The 14,046-nt window shown below is 35.2% G+C and overlaps 1 protein-coding gene across 1 annotated transcript in view; it reads left to right on the forward strand.

The window, feature by feature from the left end:
- The window catches only part of Selenof (selenoprotein F), a 46,403-nt gene that overhangs the window by 5,696 nt on the left and 26,661 nt on the right, over positions 1 to 14,046 (forward strand). Inside the window, exon 2 of the mRNA NM_001257993.1 lies at positions 4,676 to 4,843. Coding sequence (NP_001244922.1) covers positions 4,676 to 4,843 — 168 coding nt within the window. The remainder of the gene's footprint in view (positions 1 to 4,675; positions 4,844 to 14,046) is intronic.

Genomic DNA, 14,046 nt, shown 5'->3' on the forward strand with positions numbered 1-14,046 from the left:
TTATATTTTATTTTTTATTGTTTTTGTAACTGGGGATTGAACTCATGACTTCATGCTTGCCAGGCAGGCACTGTGCTGCTGAGCTATATCCCCATCCCAAACTAACATTTATTAAGTACTCACCTTTTAATGGACAGAATAATAGATGGTTTCTGTACTTGTCTTTTTAAATTGTGAAATAAGTGAAAATTTTCCCTATTCAGACGTTCAGAAGTAAAGTTGCACTGTGCTGGCATTTAAAGTTGTCTGAATTCTTCAGACTATTCATGCCATGTATCTATCAGTAGGTGCTCAGAAAAGCCAAAATAAAACTAAATAGTATAATTGCATGATTATGTTACTAGAGTTTTGGCTCTAGTAATCCTAACCAGATCAGACTGGGCCATCTGTTTCATAACTCCAAACAAGGAGTCATGTAGTAGTGAGGAATGGGAAGGAGATTAAGTATGTCCATGTTGGGAAGCACAGATTAAAGGGCTCAAGATCTGTCTTCAAGGAACTGACAGAAGCTTTGGGGTTTTATAGCAAAAGAAAATGAAGGATCTAGTGGTGTTTATAGCTGGGAAGCTTACAGCAGTACTTTAGACTGGTAAAGCAATGGTCTCGTTGATGGGTGTCTCAGGGCTGGTTCTATGAAATCTTGGTGGAACCATCATCACTTGAGGGGGCAGTTTGGTTACCATCATGAGACAATGCTTCCTACTTATGGAGTGCAACCTCAGTTCCACTTGGAAGGTGACCTCATCATGGCATGGTCTGCAAAACAGAGATACGAGGTGGCTGCAGGTGTAAGACAATGTCTTAGTCACTTTTCTTGTTGCTGAGACACACTGCCTGATATCTTAATGGAGGAAAGGTTTATTTTGGATTATATTTCAGTCCACAGTCAGCAGCTCCAAAGAAGAAATAACACGGCAGAGAGGCATGGTGAAAATGCCTGCCAGAGGAAAGCCGCTCACTTTATGGCATTCAGAAAGCAGACAGTGAGGAGAGGAATTTGGAAGGAAGTTATCCCACCTCTTCCAACCAGGCCCCATCTCCTAACAGCAAGTCAGCTTTAATTCCCTTATAATCACCTTGAAAAGCCCACCTATGAGCACATGCAGCTTTGGAGGGGCATCTAGATATAAATCATAGCAATGACCAGAGACTTCTAGGCAGGAGTTGACAGTTGATACCCCTGCAAATCCTGAAAAGTTATTCTTTGTGTCCTCAGTTTTGAAGAGGGGTGAGATATGGTAAAATTTAGAGCTAATAAGCCTTGTATTTTAGTTCTCAGGCACTCTTTAAATGATTGACGTACCTACATAGTGCTGAAGCGGGGAATCTGACTCAAAAGTTTTAAGGTAATAAAACAGATGAAGGCAGAGGTGCCAAATTTTCTACTTTTAGTCACCCATTGGGCATCTGTAGGTTCCAAAGTCCCTGATACAGTTATTCCCTTGAAACTTATAGTTTGTTTAATAACCTTTAATTACAATTTTTTAGCCAGCTTACAGTTTTTCAAAATAAATTCACTTTTATTGGATATTTAGTAAGTTACCGTGAGATTTAGTGGTTTTAAACAATTTATTTTGCTTTCAAATTCAGTGGGTCAGCAATGCAGACAGAGCACAGCAGGGATGGCTTGTTAATTTGTGCTGTATCAGACCTTAGCTGAAAGTCTGGCCTAAAATCAAAAGGCTGTTTGATTCACATGTGATGCTGATTGTCACCTGGGTGTCTCAGTTGCTCCCTATATGGGCCTGCCTATGTTGTCACTGTAGTTGAGGCTGCTGTATAGCATGGTGGCAAAGTTCCACCATTGATAGTGGAGACAAGGGAGGCTAGGTAAGTGCTGTTTCTTTTTTTTAATCTGAACTATCATCTGAATCATATAGTGTCACTTCTGCTGCACTGAGTTGTCAGAATAATCACAGTGCCTGCCCGCCCAGATTCAACAAGAACAATAGAGCCTCAGTGTCAACAGTCCACATCTCAGTTTAAGACTGCCAGCCACATTTTGAGACATAGGGGATGATGTGTACATATTAATGCAGCGGTATTTAGAAAATATAGTCTGCCACACTGATTTCAAATTAACCTGTGAAATAGATCTTACAGATCCATTTTACTAATAGAAATTACACAAAGTACAATATTAGTGTAGTACAAAGTGTCTTACATAGTTAAACTAGAACAGTGATGGCAAACCTTTTAGAACTTCCAATGATACAAACAGCCCACTGCAGCACACATGCCATACGTTCCCTACCAATGTACTATAGGGATCAACCATGCTAACTAACCAACTGACATGTAAGCCATAACAGCCAGCCACAAGAACTGCTAAGTCCCTTCTGTTTTGCTAGGATATTTGATCTAAGATTAGATGCATTCTGCATTATTACAGAAACAGGACAAAAAGAGATACGAAGTACTACATTAAAATACTAACAATGGGATGATCAGCGCTTGAGTGAAATGCTAACAATATTTTCATTGGGAAAAGTCACTGGTTTTGACTTTACCTAGTCAGTTTACAAGAGGATTGACAAATTACAACTAGTGAGCCAAATCCAGGCAATTTTTATTCTTGTAAGTAGTTCCACTGGAATACAAAGGCACCATTTCACTTCTAGATTGTGTTTAACTGCTTGGTGCTGTGGTAGCTGAGTTGAATATTTGCAGCAGAAACTATATTGCCACTAAAGCTTAGCATAATTGCTCTGCGGCATTTGCTTAAAGTTTACAGACTTTTGGTCTGTAAGATCAGCTATGGTACTGTAGTTGGAATCTGTCTGAAATGTTTTCTTATTTGAAGCTGTGATGTTTCCCCTTTTATTCTTATAAAGGATAAGGGATGGGGTATGGGTAAGTGAAACTCAAGACGGAGTGTAGCAGGGAAAGAGGAGGAAAAAACAAAGATAGAGAGACTGTGGCTGTGGCTTTAAGTAATTCATTTTTTAACATGCATGTAAGAACTGGGTTAAGGGCTAGAAATACAAAGACAGCTTACTGCTTGCCCTCAGAAGAGCTCAGTATTGTTGAGGAGTCAGGCAATCTTACATTTATATCTAGTGTCATGTTGGTACTGTTTTATAGCTGTGCACAAATTTCTTCCTCAGAGAAGAAAAGTACTATGGTTAAAGATTGAGGCTTCCTAGGCGATTGATACAAATTTGGTTATTAGAACTAAGTAGAAATTTAGGGGGTGAAAAAAGTGATAAAAGAATATAAACTTAGGTAAAAACATTAACAAAATTATATGGAGTAGTTGTATGCTTAAAGGTACTGTAGGAATTGTTATAGCTTAGAAAATAAGATGCAATTGGGAAAGTAGTAAGCAGCAGAGCTGGCAATGATCATTTATGCATTTAAGTTTGGAAAAGGATTTAAGAGTTCTCTAAGACAAAATTGTGAACATGTGTTAGCTAGTATGGTGTGAGAATGGTGAAGCATGTAGGATCACTAAACTGGGAAACTGGATGGTCAGGGAAGTGATGCCATTTGACTAAGATAATGAATACATGAAGAGGGCTACACTTAAGGAAAAATGATAAATTTCACTGTTAGAGATTTTTGAAGTTACAGTGCATATGCAACATAAAAATGAGACATCTTGTGGGCTCTTGGCTTCAGAAGCTTGATATTCGAGAGAATTTTCAAGAAGTGGTATTTGAAACCATGGTGAGGAAGTCATTGTCCATAGAAAGTAGGTTAAAATACAGCCGGAAACAGAACTGTTGGAAACAACAGCATTTAAGAGATGCACAGAAGAAAGCAAAAGGAGGAGGACTAGCCTCTAAAGGAAGAACTGAAGTGTAACTGGTTTGAGTGGTTTTGCATTTGATGATTTGCTAACTTTAGCATAGTTAGTAGAGTGGTAAATGAGAAACTCGGTTATAACAACAATGCAGAAATGAAGAGCAGTTAGAACTGTAGAGCTTGAGTAAACTATAAGATTGAGTTATCAATGAAATGAAGCCCCTTAGAATGTGAGAATAGATAGAATCCAAAATACAAAGTAGAAGAATTGGCCTCAGACAAAGAGGGATATACCACATGGATTGATAAATGAAAGAAGAATGGTTGAGGAAAAAGCTAATATTTTTGAAAACCTGCTTTTTTGTCATTCTGATTGATTACTTTATATAACTTCATTTAATCTTTATAGCAGCCTGTTTTATGTAGCAAGCATTGTTTCCTGCTTTATCAGTAAGGAAATTAAAATAGCTTGCCCAGTATCACTTGTCTTGTAAATGGTAGAAGCTAGTACCTCAGCCAAAAGTTTGATTTCTTATGTCCTCCTGCCTTCCCTCACTCCACCTTTTCCTCTTTCCCTGAAAAATATGTCTGCAGCTAAGTGTTATTCCATAATCAGTATAAACAGGTACTGAGTCCTTAAAATGAAATGCAGATTATTTTTTCTTACAAGGAAATTATTTTTTGAAACTTATATGTTAATAAAAGATTCATATACATATCATAAAATTCTTTTTAAACTAAAAGATGTCATTTTTAAGAAAAGAACTGGGAGAGAGAAAAGAACTAAAGTTCAAAAATACTTAAGAATTTTGTCTCCCAATGAAATGTTTCAGTAACTCATCTCTAGTGTATTAGACTCTCATCTCTTGTTTGGATGTTTTGACATAAATATAAAACTATGGGGTTTTTTTCTCTTTTTTATTTTTAGGTGTCTGCTTTCAAGGCAGAGTTTTCATCAGAGGCATGCAGAGAGTTAGGCTTCTCTAGCAACTTGCTCTGCAGCTCTTGTGATCTCCTTGGACAGTTCAACCTACTTCAGCTGGATCCTGATTGCAGGGGATGCTGTCAGGAAGAAGCACAATTTGAAACGAAAAAGGTACTGTTCCTGATACATATGTTGTACTCAATTATTTAGATAAGACAAAGCATAAGTTGCTTAATCAAATCAACTCAAGTGAAACGAAAACTCAGGCTTTTACATGTCTTACTACAATTAACTGATTTCTTGGCCTGGCCAAAACAGTGGTTACCTTGCAGGATCCCAGTTTAATAAGGAAAAAGAAGGCACCAAAGGGAAGCAAAGAATAATTTGTTACATGCTTTTGTTCACATGTAATAAGCTAGTTTTATGATGAAATTTGGTATGAGAAAAAGACACACAGAATTATAGACAATAAATTATAACAGAATTTGGGCAACAGCTGTTAATTTATATATCATGTTAATTTACTCACGGTTAATTTACATATTAGTCATGTTATAACTAATTCTGGGTATCTAATTTCATCTCTCTAAAATCTGAAAACTGATACAAAGATAGTGATATGTTTTGAACATGATAAAACTAATAATAAATTTGATCAGTTTTAAAGTCCTTTCTTTAAAACCCTCAATTTCTGGAAGTTTTAAAGTAGTCTGAAAAGATAATTAAAATGGGCGAGGGGAAAGATGACAGATTTATAAGCAGCAAAATACTGAGGCTTCCTGAGACAGACAACTCAGATGCCGGAATAAAACATTGTGGGGACGTCTGGACAGAGGCAGATGGATCCTCTTGACCCAGGAAGAAACTAAAGGGAAAGAACTGGTCAAACATGCAGTCCCAGGGATACATTGGAGCAGCTAAGGTTAGCGGCCATAGTGCCCTTGCCACTTTGACTGAACTGACTGAACTCCCACTGGAACCAGAGATCAGCAAGCCCAATGGAGAACAGAACCAGCAAGGGACCTGCATTACCCATGGTGAGCACTAGGAATAAGGCCCTCCCCCAGGAAAGGGGCAACCAACTGGGTGACATTCTGGAATCGGGCAGGAACAAGGAACAGCAGTGACTTCAGTCTGTTGTTCCCTTCCCAGACCAGAATGGTGGGATATGCTTGGCCTGTGTCACACCTCTGGCCAGGACCCAATAAGTCACTCCAAACCAATTCCTTATGCACAGCGCACACTAACACAGTGAAGGCCCTCACAGGTTGACTGACCCGGAGGGGAGGGGCCAGCATACACTGCCCCTGTTTGCACTTCAGTGACCAATCGCAAACTGGAGAGTGCAGAAATCCCTAGCCAGCACTCTTCAGAAGAACTATAACCAACAAGGAAAGGAACTGGGACCTCCTTTATACACCTGTTTGGAAGAAACCAAAAAAGTGACAAGAGAAAGAAACAATAAAAAGTTCCTAGCCCTCAGCCCTGAGAACATTGATCCAGGAGAGGTAAATACAAAAGAGACTGAGGGCAGCAAACATGCAGTATCAGACACGGCATCACTGGGCATAAAGACATATCTTTGGGACCTCATAGACGAGCTCAAAAGTGAAATATTTAATCAAGTAAAGCACGATATAAATAGATTAATAAAAAATACTAAGCACCTCTCAAGACACAGATGGAAGAATGGAGGAACACAAAAAAAGGAGAGAAACCTTCAATGAAGAATATAAAGAAAACCTAGAATACATGAAGCAGGTTCAAAGAGATTACCAGGAAATAACAGCTGTTAAGTTGAATTACTAGGAAATTAACAGCTGTTTAGTTTCTTCCTGGCCTTTGAAAGCTGGCAAAAGTGCTTGAAAGAAACTAAGGATAAACTATCAAAACTTGAAGACAGTTTGCAATGTGTGATCATGAAAGGAAAAATCTCTTAAAAATAACAGGGAAACAGGCAATGACAATACAAAGGCTACAAGACAAGAGGATCTATAACTTAAAGAGTAAAGAATGTGAATGAAAAAGCAGGAGTAAAAACAAAGGAAATACAAAGGCTATTCACAGAAATAATTAAGGAAAACTTCCCAAGCATAAGAAAAGGAAATGATGCTTGAGGAATACAGAACTTGAGCCACCTACAACCAAAAACAGAGTTACACCTAGACATATAATAAGATCCCAGAAATTCAAAATAAGAACAATATTAAAAGCTGTCAGAGAAAAGAAACAGATCACCTATAAAGGATAACCCATCAAAATCACAGCAGACTTCTTGACACAGACCATCAAATCAAGAAGAGCTTGGAGTGGAGTATCCCAAGCCCTGAAAGGAAATAACCTCCATCCCAGATTGATGTACCCTGAAAAATCATCTCTAGAAATTAATGGAAAAACAAGGGGTTTCTAAGAGAAAGAGGAACTGGGGAATTTGCAACTACCAATCCAGCCCTACAGAGAACTGAAGGACATTCTAGAGAGAGGAAAAAAGTACCAGGATTCCAAGAACAGTGGCAGAGAGGCTTCAGTGAATGGAGCAGAAAGTGGAATGAAGGAGAAAAGTAGAGAACTAATGGCAGAAAAATAGCACAACAGAAATGAGGAAGAGAAGATTGGCTATAGTCTCTTATATAGATGGCCTTGATAGCACTAAAAAAGAAAAGAAAAAAACACAGGCAGAGTAAATCAGGAGGCAGGGTCCACTGAGATGCTCTATATAGGAAATATAATTAACCTGAAAAAACGGTTTACAGACCGAAAATCAAATATGAAAAAACAATGCTCTATGTGACAGAGAAACAGAGAGTAATGGGGCAGCTTGACCAGCACCTGCATAGGTTGGAAAGACATGTTTTATAGGTAAAGGAATACAACTTGAGATCAAGTCCAGGAGGGAGAAGGTTCAGAACCATTTAGATAAATAGCAGGTTACCCCCTCAATCTAAAAACTGAGGGAATTGATGGGACCCAAAATGCACAGTGCACTCTGTGGGAGTGAAAGGGGAGGGAGGAATAGTCTAAAAAAAGAAGGCAGAGGATATTGTTAATAGTGTATCAGGACTTAAAACCCACAATACTCACACCACTCTGTTTAGATAGATTATATTCTGTCCCAGTTTGTCTACTTGCACTAGATCTGAAGGCACAGACAGCTATCCCAAAAATAGGAGGATATAGTACGGTAATCATCCTTAATTCCCTATTAGCTTAATCTGAAGCCTTGTATAATTTTTACTGTTTTCCCATGACTGATCTTAGTTAAATCTGGTTTGTTAGATTGCTGTTTGGTTATCGAGGAATTTTATTTAAAACTGTTATGACTGAAAGTATCAAGTCTGAGAGTATAGGCAGCTACACTGAAGATGACAAGACTCACAACGATACCCATTCTAGTTTGATTATTACTTGTTTTTGAAGTTTTACACTATCTACAATGTTTTGTTTTTATTAATATTGGTACGTACTGCTATATTCAATTATATTATGCCTGATGATATGGATAATTCTATTGAAGATAACAAGAAACAACACAATAGCCATTGTAGAACACCTTGTACTGTGGTTTTATATGACTTTTTGGTTTCATGTGTTTATAGGAATACGTTTTGTTTTGTCTTGCTTTGTTTTGTTTCTCCCTGTAATATAGAAAGGATAGAAATGTAAGAAGAGATAATGCATGCGTAGAGCCTATAAACAGTTTATGAGAACTGATCTTATAACACATTATGAAATGAACAACTACTTTGAAGAAAAAGAGACACTACAGTACCCAGTGTTGATCCCATAGTGTCATGATGAGAAATGCAGCAATACTATTATTCTTTGCTCAGAGTGATTTTAGCCTGCTTTGGTTTGTTTAAGCTTAACATACATGAAGATATGGATAGCTGCATGTGTTTTTAAGTGTATAGGATTATTAGCCATATTACTAAGTTTTTGTTGGATAGTTGAACAGAACTGTTTGCTGTCTCACTATTTGAATGTCCACTTTGTATGCTTCACTTCTATAACTTGAACAACTATTTGTAAGAGGGCTATGTAAACATCAACTAGTGATTTCTTAGTGTTTATTTTTTCTTTGAAATTATGTATTATTTCTATCCTTTTTCTGTTTTGTTTATTCTTTCTTTAAATAAAATTTAAGAAGAGAAGAAAAAAAGGTAATTAAAAGTGAATGAGAGTTGAAGGTGTAGTTCACTGGTCGATCAGTGCTCTAGCACATACATGCATGGGCCTACACTCAATCCCTAGCACCACCAGCAAAACAAAACAAAACAAAACCCTGAGTTAGTGAGATCTCTGTGTTTGGAATGAGAAACAATTATAGTATCTTTCTATATCACTTGATATCCTCTTGCACATGCTGAATTAAGGTGTTAATGGTGTATAAAACTTTCAAGCAATAATGATATTTTCTTATGGTTAGGTAGTTAAAGTTTATTTCTAACACCAAGTACATTTTTATAGTTCTTTAAAACAAGCAGATGTACTTTGAAAATGTTAACATTTAGTATTCAGCCCATTTGATTTCTAAATATGAACTTGAAATTCCCAATATGCCAAAGACTGTGGCAGTCTTAACACAGATTTCATTTTATTGGGTCATATATTCCAATGATATATTTTATGTTTAGATTTTCTTACATGTAAGTCTTTATTGTATGTAAATATCTTAAATTTTAAAAACTGGTCTTTAAATAGATTTAAGGCATTAGATTTAACTAATTTAATATGTACCTCCTCCCTTTGATGTGACGTTTGCTGAAGGAATCTGAGTGAGTCATTCTTTCCTTGTCGTTCTATGGACTATACCACTACTCAGCCAATAGTGATTATTTGCTGACACCCCAAACTTAGATTGAATAATAAGGTTTGTTCCACGGTAAATAGTGTTCATACTATGTTCACACACATACACAAACACATGCCCTTGTAATTAAGACTAAATTGAGAATTCTGCCCTTTGACTTACATAAAATATGCCTAAACTATAACTCTGAAATACATATAAGAGCTATTTACTTACTTAAATACTTATTTTTTTTCAGTACTTTATAATACCCTAATTTTGTGGTATAATTTTAGTAAAATCAAGTTTGGATCACTTATGTCTAAAATTAATTATATTCCTGTTCAGTTCTTATTCTTTTTTTTTAAATTCTTATTTAAAGAAAGACAAGACAAAACAGAAACTAAGTAGAAATAGTACATACTTTCAAAGAAAATATTGAACAGTAATAAATCACTAGTTTGTATTTACATATTCTCCGCTTACAAATAATTGCTCAAGATACAAAAGTGGAACATAGAGAATTCAAAAAGGGAGACTGCAAATAGTTGTGTTCAAGTATCCAACAAAAACTAAGTAATATGGCTATCAATCCTATACACTTATACTTGTATGCATTTATCCATATCTTCACTTATGTTGAGTTTAAACAAACCAAAGCAGATTAAAATCACTGTGATCAAAGATTAATAGTATTGCTGGATTTCATATGACACTATGGAATCAGCCCTGAGTACTGTAGTGCCTTTTTTTCCCTTCAAAGTGTTTGTTCATTTCATCATGTGTCATAAGACCAGTTCTCGTAAACTGTTGATAGGTTTTATGGAAGCATGCATCTTTTTTTTTTAATTAAATAATTTTTTAATGAATAAGGGAGAGGATGAGATAAAAGGGGGCATAACAACATAACAATACAGGTTAAAGCATGACACTTTCAGCAACCTAATGCTTCACCACCAAATAACCCAACTTAATAGTAGTTACCATAGTGTCTTTTTCTTTGAAATATTTGAATATAACTTCATATGCTATAGCATCAAACATATCAAGACTGTGTAACACCATTCAAGTGGATGAAAGCATTGTAGAGTATTTAGAACCAGCTAACAGAAAAAATGATCAATGGTTTCTATATTATCTCTTTGCCTATAGCAATTTTTGTTTATACTACCACATACGATAAAATCTAGCAAGTTACAACATGATAAAATCAATGGAGACAGAAGAGCCATAGTTTGATACGGCTTTAAGACAAGATGGTATTAAATCAGCACTAGTTATTATTATGTCTTATTTTCTTCCAAGTAGTTGTTCGTTGCATCACAGGCCATAATATCAAACAGCCCAGAATAAAGCCATTCCAATTAATGAGTGAAAATTTTATAAGGCTTCACGGCCATATAATGGGGAATCATGGTTATCACGTACTTTTATATATTTGAATCATTTCCTACACTAGGGAAACTATTCGGTGTTCACAGATGCGAGTTTGATTTAGTTCACTTAAGAGTATGGTTTCAAGCTGCGCCCATTTATTGATAAATACCTCAATGTGATCCTTCTTTATAGCTGAGTAGTACTCCATTGTATAGAAAATACTCATTCCTATTTCACTCAATTTACATTTAAGCCTTAATTTTTAAGTCATAATTACAGGTAGTCCTCATTCAATAAAAGTAACAATGTGTAATTTATAAACTATTAAGCTATATCTCTCTATTCCTAAAGCACTTGGCATAATTTGCACTAAATTTTATCTATTATTTCACTTTTCTTGATCTCTTAATAATTTTGAAATGTAAATCTCTTGTTTGTGTTTTTGTCTGTGGGCGTTGAAGCAAAGACCTTAGCACTAAGCTAAATCCCCAGTCTTTTTTATTTTTTGAGTCAGGTTCTAAGTCACTAAGTTACTACAACTGCATTAGTAATCCTCCTGCAGCCTGCCAGAGTGCTGCAATTACAGGCATGCCCCACTATACCTAGCCACCTAAAAATTACAGTATTTCTCAGTCCCCAGCCTTTACTCCACAGAATTTTACAAGTTTTTGTTTTTGAATTAAGGATGTTTTTACGAAGAATATATTGGAAAGGTGATATTTTAAAAATGATGTTGGAAATGTACTAGAACTTTATAGTTACTTGATAAAAACTTTTTCATATATTTCACTTATATACCCTGAAAGATACTTTAAAACTTAAAAGAATAAAAACAAAAAACCCTGATGTTATTGGCAGTTATACATTGGAAACATTCTTGGTTATAATTAAGTAACTATGAATACAGACTTCTTGTTTCCACATTTTATTTAGAAAGATATAAGCTTCCACGTCTACCTAAAGAGAGATTATTTGGTACTTTTTAGTAATTCTAGTAACAAAAATTTTAAGTGAATATTACCATCAGATTAAAATAGATTCTTGGAATTATCCTAAGGATAAACATAAATTTTTTTTTCATTAAGAATTTTTCAGTTTCTGTTTTCTAAGATTTGCAAGATAAAGCATAGTATTTCATTTGGTAGATTGTTTCTCTCATTTTTTTATTATCTTTCTAATTCTATGAATTTTAATTTATTATGTCATCTAGGTTCTTTTTTTCCCTTCTCATCCTTCATTTAAGGTTTCATAGTTTAAAGACTTCATTAAGCCTCTTTCAGACATTGTTCTTGTAGAACTTTTCTAGTTTTTTTTTTATTATTATTATATGCTTCTGATATTATTATGTGCTTCTGATATTTCTAATTTTTGGTGTTTTGTTTTTTAATCATGGTTTAGCAAGATCTTATATTACTGGTTTATTTTAAGAGAAAAAAGAAAAAAACAAAAATCAATAAGCAAACAAACCAAATGACAACAATAACTATGTAGATTTTTCAAACAAGATGATAGTAATTTAGCAGTGATTGTTATTTTTGCATATTGTTTATCTTCAAAATAGTTGCTCAGATTTCCAGATACAGAAGTAAAACAAAACAGTAAAATAGAACAAGACAAAAGGAAATCTCCCACAGTTGCTATAATGCATGTTGTTATCCTCCAAATAGATGCTCATGCTACCAACTTTAGGCCGGCAAAGTCAGTCAAACAATATAAGCAGTAAGTTCTTTGGTTTGGTTTTGTTTTTAACTCCGTTTGCTGTCATTTCAGCTTGAATTCTTCTTTCAGCTTGGGGTAAGGGGGTAGTGTGCTCTTCCTGTTTCCCAGCCCTCTCACTGGCTGGCTCACAGAAAGGCATGGTTTAGTCTCATGATTCTCTTCCTATTCCCCATGGTGGACCCTAGCTCACAGGAAACTGGTTTTTCTGAATGACGAGTCTAAAGGTAAAACTTGTTACCAAATCAGAGAACTTCCTAGAAAGTAATATATTTAAATAGCTTACTCATCTGTATAAACCAATAAAATCATTCTAACTTAATTTGCTATTCATTCTGTCTTGATTGAATTGAGTGAGTTTTAATTAGTGGTTAAGGACGCTGGTTCTAGAACTAAACTGTCTTGATTCAGATCTCCAACCACTCAGTTCGTGTTCTTGGACAAACTGATCATTGTGTCTGTAAGTGAGACATAGTAATAGTTCCTGTCTCATAAGGAGGTTACGAGGATTAATTGAGGTAATACGCATACAACTCCTTAGAATTGTGCTTGGCATATATAGGTATTTGGTAATACATTAGCCACTGGTAGTAATGACAAGTAGTGGTATATGATTTGGTGTTGAAAAGAAAAATAAATAGAAAATTTAGAGAACTAAACAATTTTGGATAATAATTATTACTGTTGGCAAAGTAGAGCAAAAGAAAAGAAATGCGAGATAAATCATAAGCTACTAGATTTCCAGTGACAAAATTTAGAAGCAAATTTTCTGTTTCTGTGCTTCCCAGCTTCTGAATCAGTTGAATCAAGAGGAAATATAATAACAGAAGTAGTAATAGGAAAATTTTACTATTTATAACTTCTTGTTAAGTTGGAAAAAATACAGACATAAATTATGGCAGACATAAATCATGGCAAACATTGTACATTTCAGTATTTTGAATCCTGGCAATTGCCATACTTTAATAAGGAAACTACAAATTTTAGCTCTAAAATTTTGTGCCATTTTGCATGTTAACATGAAATTTTAAAATCTAAATAAAAGATTGCATTGCATTTTGAAAAAATAAGTTTGCTACTAAAATTTTTTCAAGACCCTTACTAAAGTGAAGCTCTCTCATTCATTCTGCAGTGCTTGGGATCAAACCCAGGCCTTCACGCATGCTAATAAGCGAACACACTAACCCAAGCAACTGAATTTTCTTAGGCCAAGTCTATTGTAAAACTTGAAAGAGACCCACATTTTAAAGTCATTTTAGAATAAAATTGTATTACTGGTTTTTAACTTTTTAGAGTAACAGATTAAGTGAAAGCCATGATGTTTTTTGAGACCAAAATTACCTTACAGCAAAAAAAATTAACCTATAGGTTTGCAATATAGAAAATCAAGGTAGGGGGTGAGGTACTGGGGATTTAATTCACGACCTTTTGCTTCCCAGACTTGTACTGCTGAGCTAAATCTCTGGCCCTAGAAAATCACTGTGTAAAGAAA

The sequence above is a fragment of the Cavia porcellus genome, unplaced genomic scaffold, assembly GCF_034190915.1.
Source record: "Cavia porcellus strain 051 isolate PalLab524CR breed Dunkin Hartley unplaced genomic scaffold, mCavPor4.1 scaffold_1, whole genome shotgun sequence".
Taxonomy (NCBI): Eukaryota; Metazoa; Chordata; class Mammalia; order Rodentia; family Caviidae; genus Cavia; species Cavia porcellus.